General features: G+C 41.6%; 1 protein-coding gene across 2 annotated transcripts in view; it reads left to right on the top strand.

Annotated features, from left to right (window-relative positions):
• Positions 1–443: 443 nt before the first annotated feature.
• Positions 444–17,489, top strand: part of DCBLD1 (discoidin, CUB and LCCL domain containing 1) — a 75,263-nt gene continuing 58,217 nt past the window's right edge. For both annotated transcript variants that reach the window (XM_040238430.1, XM_040238431.1), the window contains exon 1: positions 444–555. In XM_040238430.1, the coding sequence (XP_040094364.1) occupies positions 444–555 (112 nt within the window). The remainder of the gene's footprint in view (positions 556–17,489) is intronic.

Below are 17,489 nucleotides of genomic sequence, written 5' to 3'. Positions count from 1 at the left end.
GGCTTAGCTACGCCCTGGAGGAGAGTAGGCGGCGCGCCCACCCCTTGCTCCGGCACTCTGGGGACGCCCCGGGCACAGTGCGGCTCGGGGCGCGTCTCACCGCCAGGAGTCCTCCGGGCTCCCAGGTTCACGTGCACCGGGGAGGAGGGGCAGAGGAAAACGAGAGTGTCTGCTGGGAGCTCCCGGTGCGCCTCCACCCCGGCCGCCCGCCGCCACCCGGGAGCCACTTCCTCCTTGGGGGCCGGCGTGCGGGGCGGGGCAGGAGACGCCCCCGCCGGGCTGGGCCCCGGGCCGCCCCAATGAGATTCGGGGCCCGGCCGCGGCTGCGCCCAGTCCCAGGCGCTGCGCTCGGCCGCGGAGGAGGCGGCCGGCCGGGGCGGCGGCGGCGGCGCTGCGCGCGCCAAGGGGAAGCCGAGCCTGCCAAGCTGGCGCCCGGCGGGGCCATGGTGGCCGGCGCCCGCGGCGGCTGCGCGCAGGCGGGGGCTGTCCGGCGCGGCCTCCTGGCCGTGCTGCTCGCGGTCTCCGCGCCGCTCTGGCTGCAGGCGGAGGAGCTGGGTGAGTGGAGCGCGTCCGGTGGGCGGCGGGCTGGGCCTGGAGGGACAGCGCGCGGGGGAAGTCGGAGTCGCAACCTGCGCCTGGTGTCCCGCTCTCTCCGGCCGATGGCGGCTCGGGTCAAAAATAAGTTACTGCATTCCTATCGCTCCCCACCAAACTCCGTCCTTCGGCCGCAGACACTTCGCGCCTCCCCACTTTCTCTCTCCCCCTCAGTTGGTTTCCAGACTTCCTGACTCCGCGGGCCCCGTGAGAAGTGACATGGCCCGGGAGTCGCTAGCTGAAGACCCCAGCCTTAGGGGGAGGGTGTTAGCGGGGGAGGCGCCTCTCAAACCTTTTGACGGAGCTGCCCACAGTCAGCCGCCTCTGTCCCTGCGCGTCGTGTAAGTTTCTGGCTGGCACGGATGGTTGGGAAATGATTTCCCGAGGTCCGCCCTGGGAAGCCGGCAGCCCCAAACAGGCCGCCCCTCTCGAGTGTGCCGCTGCGCCCCGACTTGGAACCTTGTGGCTTGGCTCCTTCTCGGGTGTCTGAGCGAGTCTCCCGACCTGGCTGATCGTTCTCTGGACCTGGTCCTTGCCTTCAAGTTAGACCTAATTAGCCCACCGGCGAGTTTACTGCTGCTTATCAAGCAGATGAAAGCAGTAAGCCGTTTTACCAGCTGTAGGCAAGTCCTTGAAATTTAGTTCTTTATTGATCGCGAGGGACAGCTTTCTGCGGAGTTTTCCAGTGGTTTCCCTCCTGACTTACTTTTGCCCCTCTGCATCTCAGATGATTTAATGGCAGTGCATCTGTCCAGAATATTTTGCCGGCTCCCCACCCCGTGTTTTCTAGTGGGACAAGAATCAAAGCTAAACCAAAGGCAGGCATTTTGGTCTCTGATCCCTGTATTCTCAGTCTGAAACTCTGATATTCAAGATGTTGGTTTTGGTTCCTAAATTAGCTTACATACCTATTTGTTAGGAAAGAAAGAAAAAAAACAAAACCCTAAAGTAGCAGAATGCTAGGAATGTTGTAAAATATTGATAAATGTGTGTGCTTTTATTAAATATGTAGGGTTTTGATCATGGGTGTTTTAAGCCCTTAGGAAATGGTTCTCAGGTCATTGTTTGAAGACGGCACCTTCAGTACTGTACATCTATGAATAGATCCAGCAATGTGTTCCTATACTAGTCTGGCCACAGCTGTCACCATCTTTCCAAATGCAGCTTTTTTAGATGTTATATGGCATCCAGACTGTTAACTGGGTGCTTTATAGAGCAGTCTCTGGGAAGTAGTGCAATTGCTTAGATTCCTAGAGCTTCACATTTGATATTTATTGCACAAAATTGTTGGAAGAAGATGTTGTGTTTCCATGAAGAATCCTGTATATTTAGGACATTAAAAGAGCCAATAAAGGCATAGGTATTCAAACACAAAAGAAGTAAAACTTAGATTTGGCACATTTACTGAAAAAAAAATCTGGGAACTCGAGTTCTGATATCTCCTGAGTGAAGAGGCATAATCAATGATTTTTGAGTATCTCTCACATCTGTGGTGTTTCAGATTAGCCCTTGATCACCTGTTTTTCAAGTTTTCGTAAATTTAAGTATGCAAACCCATTTTAGGTTTTGAAATATGCTACTGGGTATATAGTTGTATGGTGATCTTCAGTGATGTTAGTACTCTTAATGTTTAAAAAGTAAGATTCGTGCCTTAGCATGAATCTGGTTTTGTTGAGAAGACTCTGTTTATTGCATTTTACCATCATTGTTTTTGAAGGTAGCTTAGTCTGGTGCTTCTTGGCTTCCCAACCTGCCTGATCACCACTGTCTCTAGAAGCTTTGTAAAGCCCCAAACCCATACTGTGAATCAGAACATCCAATGGGTGGGGCCTGGGAAGATGTGATTCTAAAAAGTTCCCACAGGTAATTCTGATTCAAATCAGCTTTGAGATGGTGGAAACATCTGATATTTATAATGTTAATTATATATATCATATATATTATTATAACATATATAATATAATACTGTATAATGATAATCTGATAGTGCTACTACCATCTGTGTCATAGACCATTTAATATTAGACTTTTATTCACTGTGTTGTTTCAGGAAGTAAATGTGATAAATTAATCTGAATATTTATAAGCCTAGTCAATGAAATTATTCATTTTTTAAAAAAAGTCAGAGTCTGGTGACCTCTGAAGCTATACTGGTTCCTTGTAAGACTGCTGCTTGCCTATGTGCTGTTTTTGAGATATATATATATATATATATATTTTTTTTTTAAGTCCATTCTTCTATATTTACTGCCAGGCAGGCCCCAGGCATTAGGGCTTGATGAGCAGAATATGGGCTGATTTTTGCTCCTTCTTATGCCCTGCTCCTCTGGACCCACTTAACTAATGTTAAGGATTTCCAAAGATTGTTTCACATGATTTTGACTTTATATAATATCACATTTGGGGCTTCCCAGGTGGCTTAGCGGTAAAGAATCTCGGTGCAGGAGATGTGGGTTCCATCCCTGGGCTGGGAAGATCCCCTGGAGAAGGAAATGACAACCCACTCCAGTATTCTTGCCTGGGAAATCCCAAAGACAGAGGAGCCTGGCAAAAGAATCGGACACGACTTAGTGGCTAAAACAACAACAGTAATGTCACGTGTATGTTGATCATTAGTCTTGTTTCAGATTGTATAAATCCATAGGCTTGGGCTTAGGTCTTCTTACCTTGAGTATCAGCTTTGTGAAATAAAATACCTTTTATTCATGTGAAGAATTGATGCTAACTAAAAATCTCTGACTCTCTCTTCACCAAAATATTTGGAAATGGATATTAAAGATTTCCTTCTTGTGATTTAAGTATTAGAAGAATAAAAATAAGCAGTTAATCTCTGTGGAAACTTGTAAGCATACAATTAGATACAGAAATTTTGATTAGAAGATTCTGCCCAACTCTAACTTTTTACTATCAGAAGTTCTGCTTTTAAGCCATTCGTCCTTTACATTTGGTTCAACAGGGGACAGCTGATGTCTGATGCTTTGGGTGAGTTGGCTTTTTAAAAAGTAGTCCCAACTTTCTTCTGGCACCTTCTGCATCAGTGCATGCAGTTATCCCAGATTTTCCTTCATCTTGAAGGTCTGCCATTTGGTCAACGTGATGAACTCTAAGTTCTGGAGGGCAGTGACTGGGATTGTCTTTATCTTCATAGCACCGGACCAATAAATGTTTCTTGAGTTGAACTGAACGGTGTCTTTTTATTTAGGAGATATTTTCAAATTGTCCTCCTTAGAGGAAACTAAGTAGTAAAGGGTTTATCAAAGTTCTTATGAAGGCACATCTGATGCTTCCACTAATTAGCTCTGTTTCGCGAGCCCCGCTCTCTTGGCATGCTTATTTCTATACGTCAGGATGCCTTCTGAATGCAAGTGCAGCAGAAAGAAGGGAGGGTGGCCACCAGAACAGTATGTCTTTTGCACTAGTAGGTGTAATCTGTAACTGGCACCCTGAAACATTAAGTTATACCATATATTTCAGGGGAGAAAAAGTTATGCTGAAGGATTAATTAAACACATCAAAGGATGTAATTAAAACAGGATTTGAACTCTGAAGTGTCTCAAACTGTACTTATGAACTTTGCATAAGTTGAACCCTTTTACCTTAGGGCACTGGAACAGACTAGAAAATCATAATAAAGATCACAACTTGGAAATAAGCGAGACATTTGACATTTATAAGAAACTAGATTTTTATTTTTCTGGTGCAAGGGGAAATTAACTGCAGCATGTAGCAAAGATTTTAGTCATGTTAAGGCAGTGGGGTTACAGGACAGGGGAGAGGGACTTGTTAAGGGAGATATTTCCTAGAGAGTTTTGGACTTACTGCTATGATTGTCCTGAAATATGAAGTCAAATCCCTGCATATTAGAGTAACCAGTTGTTTTGAAATTTTAAGGAGATGTCCGACTCTTTGCAACCCCATGGACTGTAGCCCACCAGGCTCCTCTGTCCATGGGATTTTCCAGGCAAGACTACTGGAGTGGGTTGCCATGCCCTCCTCCAGGTAAGGAGATAATACACAATACTCATTTGGACTTGCTCTTAGCACAGAGAACTCAATAAATGTCAGCTACCTTACTAATCATTACTGTTTATTACTATTAATTTGACACATACAGAGACCCTTTGTTCTGCCTCCCCCACTGCCTCTTGGAACTCATTCTCTACCACACTCCATGTTCCCAGCCATACTGACTTTCTCACTGTTTCTCGGTGATATCAGGCTCCCTGCTAGCTCAGAGCCTTTGCATGTGCTACTCCCTCTGCCTGGAACAGGCTTGTCCCCAAATGTCCACACGACTTCCTTCCCCATCAGTCTTTCTTCAAACCTTGCCTTTAGAAGGAGACTAGCCCTAACCACCTGGAGCCCTCTCGTATTCCCCAGAACTCCACAAACCCCACTCCCTGCTTGCAGTTTTCTCCAGAGCACTTTGTATCTTCTAATAGAGTAATTTATACTTTTCTTTGTTGTCTGTCTTCCTGCCATGAGAATGCAAGGTCCATGAGAAGCCTGGTGCCTAAATAGTGGCCAGCACATGGTGGGTGCTCAGTAGGAAATGGGTGCCCAGTGAGGATAGGGTGAGAAGGCAGTGAGGAACCAGTTCCTGCCCTGTGATTGAAGACTCGGAGCTGACTCTAGCTGAGAATCACAACCTGAACAAGACAAAATACTGAAGTTGTATGTCTAGTCCAACTGCTATTTGTAAACAGAAAGTCTGAAAATACAGGTTTAAAATGGAGGAACTCACACAGAAGCAGAAGATATTAAGAAGAGGTGGCAAGAATACACAGAACTAGACAAAAAACATCCTCATGACCCAGATAACCACGACGGTGTGATCACTCACCTAGAGCCAGACATCCTGCAATGTGAAGTCAAGTGGGCCTTAGAAAGCATCACTACAAACAAAGCTAATGGAGGTGATGGGATTCCAGTTGAGCTGTTTCAAATCCTAAAGGATGATGCTGTGAAAGTGCTGCACTCAATATGCCAGCAAATTTGGAAAACTCAGCAGTGGCCACAGGACTGGAAAAGGTCAGTTTTCACTCCAATCCCAAAGAAAGGCAATGCCAAAGAATGTTCAAACTACCACACAATTGCACTCAACTGACACACTAGCAAAGTAATGCTCAAAATTCTCCAAGCCAGTCTTCAACAGTATGTGAACCATGAACTTCCTGATGTTCAAGCTGGATTCAGAAAAGGCAGAGGAACCAGTGATCAAATTGCCAACATCCACTGGATCATCAGAAAAGTGAGAGAGTTCCAGAAAAACACCTACTTCTGTTTATTGACTACACCAAAGCCTTTGACTATGTGGATCACAACAAACTGAAAATTCTTCAAGAGTTGGGAATGCCAGACCACCTGACCTGCCTCCTGAGAAATCTGTATGCAGGTCAGGAAGGAACATTTAGTACTGGACATGGAACCACAGGTTGGTTCCTAATTGGGAAAGGGGTATATCAAGGCTGTCTATTGTTACCCTGCTGTTTAACTTATATGCAGAGTACATCATGCAAAATGCCAGACTGGATGAAGCACAAGCTTGAATCAAGATTGCCGGGAGAAATATCAATAACCTCAGATATGCAGATGTATGTCTGCATAACTACTGTTATGGCAGAAAGCGAAGAAGAACTAAAGAGACTCCTGATGAAAGTGAAAGAGAGTGAAAAAGTTGGCTTAAAGCTCAACATTTAGAAAATGAAGATCATGGCATCTGGTCCCATCACTTCATGGCAAATAGATGGGGAAGCAGTGGAAACAGTGTCAGACTTTATTTTTTTGGGCTCCAAAATCACTGCAGATGGTGACTGCAGCCTTGAAATTAAAAGACGCTTACTCCTTGGAAGGAAAGTTATGACCAACCTAAACAGCATATTAAAAAGCAGAGACATTACTTTGCCAACAAAGGTCCACCTAATCAAAGCTATGGTTTTTCCAGTGGTCATGTATGGATGTGAGAGTTGGACTATAAAGAAAGCTAAATGCTGAAGAATAGGTGCTTTTGAACTGTGGTGTTGGAGAAGACTCTTGAGAGTCCCTTGGACAGCAAGGAGATCCAACCAGTTCATCCTAAAGGAAATCAATCCTGAATATTCATTGGAAAGACTGATGCTGAAGCTGAAACTCCAATACTTTGGCCACCCAATGAGAAGAACTGACTCTTTGGAAAAGACCCTGATCCTGGGAAAGATTGAAGGTGGGAGGAGAAGGGGATGACAGAGGATGAGATGGTTGGATGGCATCATTGACTCGATGGACATGAATTTGAGTAAGTTCCGGGAGTTGGTGATGGACAGAGAAGCCTGGCGTGCTGCAGTCCATGGGGTTGCAAAGAGTTGTACACAACTGAGTGACAGGACTGAACTGAACTTCTGGTATATTCAAAGGCATTGAAGATGAAAGGAAAACTATTGCCAGACTTTCAGGTCTGGAGTAAGAAAGACTAAGGGGTAATTTTGCCTTTTTGCAACTGAAGAGTCATATTGATATCATCTTTCAGATGTTCATTCTCTGCTTTGTATATAAAATTTTAAAAAATTAGTTTTTCACCTTAGGGCGTTCAGGAATAGAAGAGACTTAATTGATGAGGGGGAAAAACCACACGGTGATTTTTAACCTAATGTAGAAATAAATTCAAACTGAGTCCTGGGCTTGGGATGGGGGTGGGGATGGGAGAAAAAGAGGAGGAAAGTCTGAGATTCATGAAAGCAGGAATGAAACAAAGCCTTTTTATTCACCACCAGCACCAAGTACAGTGCCAAGCTGATAACTATTTCCAGATAACTGTTTCCTGAGTCAGTGCATGCATGCTGTGGCTGAGGTCTGAGAGAATGAGGTGAAGGGTAATAGTCACTTAAGTGTTTTCAGAGGAAATTGCACACATTACTGTTGTGATGTCTTTAGAGATACCTTGCATGTGGTCAAGAAAATAACTGAATTCAACCCTGTAAAGGGCTGGGAATCTGAGACCCCTTTCCAAACAACACTGGCAAAGCTGCCATGTTAGGTGCTGGCAGTCTCGAGAGGAGGGTGGTATACTGGTTTGGGCAAGGTGAGTCAGTGGTCCCCTAAGGTCTGCAGGTGCTTATACCTTGAGGACAGCAGGGCCCTGCTTTACCTTGAAGATCATTTGGGGACAGTTTAGGTATTTATAACATTGGCACTGTGTCAAGCTATAGAGTCCTATATGCCTTGACTGTTTAATGCCACTTCTGTTTCATCTACTTATCTAGCTTTCATGGACTATCTCCAGGGAAGACGTAATTCCCCATATTTGCAGAAATGTCTTTGTCTTGTATATGCTTGTATATGGTCATTTTAATTTTATATGCCTCCATTTCATGACTGAGAGTGTTTCATGAATATACCTAAAGGTTGTGTGTAAATGATTTTTATGGAGCACTCAATTCTTGAAAGAAGGAAAAGGAGAAAACAACACTTTTATTTCTGATGCACATCAAGACCAGTGAATGTTAAAGGTTATGAGTTATGAAGTCCAGTTCAGTTTCGAGTGCCAGTATATAAAGCTTCCTACAGGGAAAATGGTAAACATTTCTGTGGGTCTCACTTAAATTTTAAGTGGCTGAGTAGGTTTAAAGCAGCTTTCTTACTGCTTTTCACAAAAGCAGGTTCACTTCAGATTGAAGTGTGGTTGATTTTAGTCCCAAGGAGGAAACTGTTGAGACGTAATAGCTCATGGGCCCACTGGAACGTGAGATCTATTTGTTGGATTGCTCCTGCTCTGAGTTTAGAGTGGAGGTTGCTTACTGTGAGAATTACATGGACCACGATTTGCCTTTTTTCCCACTTGCCCCTAGAAAGCCACTGCTTTGCCAAGAGTCTAGAATAGAAGGTAACTCAACTCAAGAAAGAAATGGCCCTGTACCTGCTGTCAGTGCTAGCTCAGAAGGGTCGAAAAATCTTTGAGACCCTCTTGCCTTTTGGGCAGGAAATTCCTTTTTCTTCCCCCCTACCCATCTTTCTTCTTTTCCTTTTTCATCCTCTTTGCTATAGTTACCGTGCTATGTTATTAAGATCGTAACAGACACACTGCTTTTCCCGTGAGGTATTAAAGTATGTTAAAGACTTCATGGCATTTCTCCTCTAAAGATTTAATTTGCATCTATTAACATTTCTTACATGGCCACAATGACTTGAGCACACCTGAAAATACTAATGGTAGTATCTTAATAGCATCTAATACTCAAGTCATATTTCCCCCCCCCGTTTACCTAAACATGCCTCTGGGCCATTATTGGTTTGTTCAAACAAGGATCCAAACAAGGTTCACACTTTGCAGTCAGTTATTAACATCTGTTGAGTCACTTTTAGTCTACAGCTGATCCCCACCTGCATACATTTTATTTTCCCAAAAGGAAGTCAGATTCAGTTATCTGGTGACATGGCTCACGTTTTAAGTTGACTTACTGCTTCTGAGTAGTGTGTCCTTTACTTGCGCCGGCGCCTAAAGTATAAAGCTGAATTAGACCTACAACTGTGATTAGACTCAGGCTAAATGATTTGATAAAGGTACCTCAGAGTGCCGTGTACTGCTAATTGTATCACAACAAGATGCATTTATTATTACTGTTATTTTATTGCCCCATGTTTGAATGATGCCTAGAATGATCAGTGACTTCCAGAAATGACAACTTGATCCCTCCATTATAAAGTTGCCTTTTCCCATATGACCTGGAAGTAGTCTGCGGGATAGTACTTTCTTGCTCACTCGCAGGACTCTTTCCCATCAATATTTCAGTTAGTGGTTTAAGCGTCTGTTGATCATTGTTACCCAATCAGATTTTTTTGATGTAAACAACATTTTAAAACCTTACCTTTGTATTTTTTTAATCAATTTTTTTTTGGCCTCTAACTTAATTTAGTCCTGACAATTCTGAGAGCTATTGAAGGAACTGAGATTCAGAGAGACTGGATCGTTTACTCCAGACACATTCACTTTCTGGGCCTAAAGTGGACTCGGGGAGCACGTCCTACAGTTTTAAGTGCCTTAGGATGGTCTCCTGACTCATCTTCAAGAGATGTTCTTCCAGATGGGATCAAGTTCAAGAAAGGAAGCCTTGGAGGAATGCAGTTTCAGGGGGGTTTTATGCAATAAAGTTTTAAATTAATAGCCTTTGGCTTTCTCTTAGAGGTGATTACATTTGCCACAGAAATATTAAGACCTTTAAGTGAAAAGTGTTGGTCACTCTGTTGTGTTCAGCTCTTTGCAACCCCATGAACTGTAGCCCCGCCAGGCTCCTCTGTCCATGGAATTTTCCAGGCAAGAATACTGGAGTGAGTTGCCATTCCCTTCTCCGGAGGATCTTCCCCACCCAGGGATCAAAGCCAGGTCTCCTTCCTGCACTGCAGGCAGATTCTTTGCCATCTGAACCACCAGAAACTTCCAGTTAGTAGCTAACCATGGGCTTTTATCCACTGTGGTACATTCAGCAGTGCAGAAGACAGAACGTGCAATGGCTGTACAATTTTTACGACCATGCAATGTGACATGAATTTTATAAAGTTTACTTTTTTCTCACAAGTCTTACGTTTCATGCCTCATTAGATATATGATAAAATGCTATCTCTTTCCCAACGGAGATTTGCTGTTCTTTGGTGGGTAAACATTGATTGCTTTTTCCTTGTATGTGGTACATACATGTGTGTTCCCATAAACCTTCTCATCCTGTTTCTTTGTATATTTTCCATTGTATGTTCAAATAATTCCTAAATTGACGCTCTTCTCCATGTGTCAGAAATATCACTCTGGCTTAAATATAGATCCTGAAATTTATTATTTTCTGTCCTATGTGTATGAGTGAAATCTAGAGTAAATCTGTGTCAGAAATAGATGTGTTCCAATTTTAGAAATAGATATTAAAGTAAAACCATACAAAGCTTACATGTTAAGGATTTTTCATTAAAAAAAAAATTCATGGGAAGATCCCTGTTAATAAAGAAGGCCATTTAAGTCTCGTAGGCTTCCCTGGTGGCTCAGATGGTAAGGAATCTGCCTGCAATTCAGGAGACCCAGGTTCAATCCCTGGGTTGGGAAGAGTCACTGGAGAAGGGAATGGGAACCCACTCCAGGATTCTTACCTGGAGAATTCCGAATTCCATGGACAGAGGCATCTGGCATGCTACAGTGCATGGGGTTACAAAGAGTCAGACATGACTGAGCAACTAATACTTCACTTCCTTCCCAAGTCTCTTGCTACTCAGAGTACATCTTAAAAGAACCGGCAGAACAGTCATTATCAAGAGATTTTTGGACATGCAGAAATTTCAGGCCCTGCGTATTAGTAAGATTTCCAGGTGGTTGCTGTGCCCACTGAAGTTTGAGAAGCAGCACTTTAATCTACTGAAACCTTCATTTACAGAGCAGCTTTTGGGAGCTACACTGATGCAATCAAGTAAAACAACCTTTGCTAAAAGTGAAATAGTCGCCTCTCAGACTATTCCTTTAATAGTCTTGTAAAAAGCACTTACTTAAATAATTTAAAAGAGAGAGTGGTGGAATTTCTCATAAGTTTTATGAGAAACCCTGACTTAAATATGGCTCTCTTCCTCATGTTAATTTCGAGACTAAAAGAGAAGGACTATAAATAAATAATTGTAATGTGGGTTTTAATGCCAGTCGTGCTGCTTAGCAGTAGTAGTGTGATCCTGGGCATGTCTTAAATCTGCTTCCTCACACACAAAATGTGCAACTTTAGCAACTGCAGCCTAAATGCTTGAGTTTCATGGTCTCTGGAGTCAGACAGGTGAGGTTCACATGCCAGCTCCTCCATGGGGCTGACAACTCAGCTTCTCAGAGCCTCCACTTCTTCACACATAGAACAGGGATAATAGGAAGACATGTGATGAAGAAAGGATGCTGTGTGCTTTCTTAGGTTGTGCTGGAATTGTCCTGTCTTAAAAGATATGGGGTATGTACTTGGATGTTTGAGATTTTACTGTTTATACATAGCTGTATGCCTGTGTGTATGAAATGTTTTATAATTTTTAAAAAGGGAATTAATAACATATTAACCAAATATGATGATCCTAAAGATTAAATAAAATTAATATAAAGGCCCTTAGAACACTCAGTATGTCACTTTTTACAGTAGATGTTTGATAAATGCTACCTATTAGTAAGAGCCTTTCACAATTAATTTTATAATTTTTTTTTCCTGTTCTTGTAACTTTTTGGTTCTTAATAATTAAAAAAAAAATCTGCCTAAGTGAAAATACCTGTGTGTATGAGGGAGCAAGAGAGAAACATTTACCATTTTACATTTAAAAAAATTTATTGAAGTACAGGTGGTTTATAATGTTGTGTTAATTTCTGCTGTACAGCAAAGTGACTCATATATATATATGTATATATATATATATATACATTCTTTTTCATATTCTTTTCCATTATGGTTTATCACAGGTTGTTAAATATAGTTCCCTGTGCTATACAGTAGGACCTTGTTTATCCACAGTTTTAACTTCTAAAACTCAGGTGAACTTTGTACTTGGTAATATTGGAATTTTGGGACATTGAGAGAAAAGTCAATGTCTGGTTACAATCTATGTGAATATCAGTAGTATGCATATTTAACATGGAACCAAGTTTAGAAAACATAGCACATTGAGATGGGAAGGATTGCTCTTATTTATCCTCAGCTTGAGCAACTGCAGCGTGGCCATGACATCAACATCCTGACATTATTAGTAAAGGTCAGCAGCCACTTTTCTCTGACTTCCTTATCCTGAGCATCTATTCAACAGGGATAAAGCAGTCATCTCAGGTTTATTTTGCTTTACAAACAAGGGCTTTGTTTTATTTTTTATATTTGCATCTGTGAAACTGAGACACTTCTCTCAGTGTGTCCAGTTTGTTACCAATTTCTCTTGTAACTTAAGCACTTGTAACTTAATAACAACTTTGGGAAGTCTGACTTTACAATATCAGTCAGATGTTACAATTTCAGCTTCTGGTTTTAGACCTCTAAAGTTTCAGATCCATCTCTCCAGAACTGATCTTTGATCCCAGAAGCAGTTTTGGGATCTCTGTGTGCCTAGGAGTTGGCCCATGTGTCCCACAGAACACCACTCCCAGGAGACACCCAATGAGCAAGGAGTTCCTTGGGAGTGTTACAGCCTGCGGTCTGTTAGAGCAAGGGCTTTGAGATTGCCTGGAGGTGAAGAAAAGGATTCTGGGAGCTTACTTGCCTTGTAACTTTTTGTTGGTGACATGGGTGTGCTCTCTGTAAACCTTCTAGGACCAGGAGATCCACAGCGCCTACTCTGACAGATGCTGAGCTGGCAGTTAGTGGCCCTACATACATCCTGAGGAATGCAATCCAGTTAGACTTTCAGTAATTTCAAGCACTTAACACACACAGCCTTATTCATCTTTACCATGCCCAGTTTTGGTCTGTCATTTTGAAGGAAGATTGATACAAACTTCTTAGAATCGGTAGAGCCAATTAGTGTTACAATTTGGAAGAAGCCAGCTAATTCAAAACAATATTCTTGATACTTTGTGTATAGTATTTTAAAAGAAAAATATAGTAATTGTAACATTGAATTCTTGCTATATGCTGGCCTCTGTGCCCAGGGCTTTACCAGCATTGTATCATCTGATGCTCAGGATAACTCTAGTTGGGCACTGTCATTGTCTCTGTGTTGCAGATGGTGAATTGACTCCCGGAGAGGCAAAGGGACCCACTCAAGGCCACACAGCTTCCAAGGACAGAGGAACCCAGTGCATTGTGCTCTGCCACTTCCCAAGTATATGGAAATAGTTTATGAAGTTAGAAAAACAATATGTGTCTTCCCCTAACATCCTCAGTCCCTACAGTGATCTTTTTTTCCTTTTCGTAGGAGTCACAAGACTAGATAGAGGTGGACCAAAGAACTATGGAGTTGTCGCTGATTTTATTTATACCACGTTAAAGAATAGCATTAAAGTCAGTTTTGAGATTTTTATTTCCATTGGACATAAATGATGCTTTTTAGTGTGTTAATATTAAAATGATTGATCTTTGCACACTGATGGAAATAATCTCCCATTATGTAGGGACTCTTGGGTAGGACCTCTTGAAATGATTTAATTTTCATGCATTCATATTGATTTAAGTGATTTTTTTCTTTAGCTGATAGGAAGCATTGTGTTGAGAGTTCACATGGAGAGACTTTTGACAAGTCCCTTCTGTTCCTCCCCCCTTTTTTTTACTTTCATATGCCTTTCATCTGCTGAGACAAAAGTATCATCTTCGTTACATTAATAGTTATGCCTGTAGCACCTATTTTATATATAGTGAGAATAAAGTTTAAGGAGATTCTTAAAGTCTAAGTTTGCAGAATTGTTTTGCAGAGTTAGTCACATGTTTCTCGTCTATGGCTGCGATTATCATCCATTATTTTTTCAGGAAAACTAAAGATTTAGAATAATTGAAGTTTTACCATCGTAACTTCTGTTTACTCTATTCTCACAAAGAATAAAAAGACTCTTCTCCCCTTGCTCTTCCATTCTTTTCCAGTCAACACATAAAGTAAAAAAGTTAAGCACAATTGGAGGGTAACAAAGTTTACAAGAGAGGATGGCTGGCGGTGAAATTAGTAATAGCTTGGGAAAGCTGTTCGCCTTACCATCAGACAAAGAGCTCTGTAATAACTGCAAACTCCCTTTTGTGGTTGAAAAGATTGTAGTCATCAAGAGCTCACTTGATCTCAGACATAGGAAGAAATTTTCTCACACCCACACAGAGGTAATGGTGTATACATTGAGACCTGTTGTAACTCGAATATTACAAAGAGCAAAGATACAGCTGTAATGAAATCATGTTTCTAGAAATGGTTTCACTTCTGATATTTTAGAGCATTCTTTCCCAAATTGCAACTTGGGACCCATCTGTAGGTGGTACATTTAGTTCAATTGACACAACCAGTATGCTTTTAATTTTAAAAAAGAAAAAAATGGAATAGATTAGGAAATATCACAGTTCATTACATATAATAAAAGTACTATAACAAGGTTTTTGTTATTTATGCAGGTATATGCATGTGCGCTTGCTTAGGTTGTGATGAAAAAAAATCTTTATTCTAACTATGGGCCATAATAAAACAAGTTTGAAGACTCTTGTCTTGTTCAGTGGTCGAGTTAGTAATTAATCTTAAAGGTATTTTTGTACTAGCTGTTTAACTTCATCCAGATAATTTTCCAACAAGTGCAATTCAGTTTAAAAAAAAAATGTTTTTAAAGCCTGAATCATTCTTTGTAGTAGTGCAGAACTTAGTCCATATCAGATATGTCTTAATTTCACTTTGCTGTTAGCGGAACGTGACTTCTTATCAAAGGGAAATAGTCTTTTAAGGAAGTTATTGTTTTCCTTTCTTAGTGGCTGGAATTACAGTAGACTAAATAAATGGTGGACTCGTGTAGACAAGCATCTGGGATTTGTCTTAAGCTTATTTAGAAAATACCTTGTATAGCCATACTTCCTAAGTAGCCGATTTTAAAGTCTGAAAGAGGCATATCCATTCATTTCAGGCATTTGGAGAGCAGATATTGGGCCCATTGGATCTGTCACTTGACTCTCAGGAATTATTGTTAACTCACCTCTCTCCCCGTCTTGACTGTGAGCTCCTTCAAGTGGGAACCATATTATATTAAGTTCTGAGCTGTTTGTTGAGTAAGTTTCTAATGCCAGTTTAGGTATGTTGGTTTACAGAGACTTATACCTTAAGACTAATGCTGAACACAGCCTTTAATGTTGCAAAGAACATTAGGTGGATTTGGTAGTTTTAATTATGTTGTTTTTCTGGTTTATATATAATGTACTCATAGTTTAGAAGATAATGGAAATCAATTCTAATCCCACACCATAAAAATAAACACTTTAAACCTTTTTTTTTTCCCTTCATACTTATGTATCTGGTCAATATTGTTTTAAAATTAGTTTTCTAAAACATGGTCTTAACTTTTCCTTAATATCAATTTGCTTGAAGACATCATAGTTTGACTCTTCTTATTTAGATTAGAGTTAAAATGTTTAACACTGGGGTCGAGATTGCTTGGGGATTTATAAAGCATTGATGAGTACTTGCAGCTTTCTCCAAAATCGAAGCTTCAGACATCCAATTTTATTTCTGTGAGTTGTTTTGAGGAGGTAGAGGGTTGGAGGCTTCAGGCAAACCTCAAGATTTAGGCCCCTCATGAACTCCACATATTCTTCAGAAGGGAGAAGTTTTTAGCCTAAAGAGAGGAGGGAATGATACAAAGTTTAGTCATCATGTGCTTTGGCAATTAAATTACAGTTCAAAGGAAGAAGAAGATAAGCCTTGTGTGGTAGAATTTTGAAGAGTAGACAAATTCCCTGTGGCCAAACTTCCTCCTTACCCGCTTCTTGCCCTGTTCTCCCCTTCATGGTGGGTAGTTGGTAGGTCAATGTCCCTGTCCCCTCCCACAAATGCCTCACCGTGGCTCACTGTCCTGGAGTCCTCCCAACATCATGTGTAGCCTCATCCTAAACCTGATTTATTTATTTTTTTTCCCTTCAAGATTGACCTTTATTTTTCTTCATTTTATTAATAATAAAAAAGAGACCAAAACACCTATGAATACCTCATCACCCAGCTATAGTAACCATCAACATTTCCCCCATCTTTTTCATTCATTTTTTTCTCCTCCCTCCCTTTTTCACTGAAGTGCTATATGGCAGATCCCATACTTCATGTCATCATGTCATTTCAGCCTTACATGTCAGTTCAGTTCAGTCGCTCAGTCGTATCCGACTCTTTGCGACCCCATGAATCGCAGCACACCAGGCCTCCCTGTCCATCACCAACTCCTGGAGTTCGCTCAGACTCACATCCATCGAGTCAGTGATGCCATCCAGCCATTTCATCCTCTGTCGTCCCCTTCTCCTCCTGCCCCCAATCCCTCCCAGCATCAGAGTCTTTTCCAATGAGTCAACTTTTCGCATGAGGTGGCCAAAGTACTGGAGTTTCAGCTTTAGCATCATCCCTTCCAAAGAAATCCCAGGGCTGATCTCCTTTAGAATGGACTGGTTGGATCTCCTTGCAGTCCAAGGGACTCTCAAGAGTCTTCTCCAACACCACAGTTCAAAAGCATCAATTCTTCAGTGCTCAGCTTTCTTCACAGTCCAACTCTCACATCCATACATGACCACAGGAAAAAGCATAGCCTTGACTAGACTGACCTTAATTGGCAAAATAATGTCTCTGGGTTTGAATATGCTATCTAGGTTGGTCATAACTTTTCTTCCAAGGAGTAAGTGTCTTTTAATTTCATGGCTGCAGTAACCATCTACAGTGATTTTGGAGCCCCAAAAAATAAAGTCTGACACTGTTTCCACTGTTTCCCCATCTATTTCCCATGAACTGATGGGACCGGATGCCATGATCTTTGTTTTTTGAATGTTGAGCTTTAAGCCAACATTTTCACTCTCCTCTTTCACTTTCATCAAGAGGCTTTTTAGTTCCTCTTCACTTGCTGCCATAAGCGTGGTGTCATCTGCATATCTGAGGTGATTGATATTTCTCCCGGCAGTCTTGATTCCGGCTTGTGCATCCTCCAGCCCAGTGTTTCTCATGATGTACTCTGCATATAAGTTAAATAATTAGGGTGACAATATACAGCCTTGATGTACTCCTTTTCCTATTTGGAACCAGTCTGTTGTTCCATGTCCAGTTCTAACTGTTGCTTCCTGGCCTGCATACAGATTTCTCAAGAGGCAGGTCAGGTGGCCTGGTATGCCTATCTCTTTCAGAATTTTCCACAGTTTATTGTGATCCACACAGTCAAAGGCTTTGGCATAGTCAACCAAGCAGAAATAGATGTTTTTCTGGAACTCTCTTGCTTTTACCATGATCCAGCAGATGTTGGC

This window comes from Oryx dammah, unplaced genomic scaffold (genome assembly GCF_014754425.2).
Source record: "Oryx dammah isolate SB20612 unplaced genomic scaffold, SCBI_Odam_1.1 HiC_scaffold_4, whole genome shotgun sequence".
In the NCBI taxonomy this organism is placed as follows: domain Eukaryota; kingdom Metazoa; phylum Chordata; class Mammalia; order Artiodactyla; family Bovidae; genus Oryx; species Oryx dammah.
The sequence above is the reverse complement of the archived record's forward strand: the minus strand, read 5'-3'. Positions and strand labels throughout refer to the sequence as shown.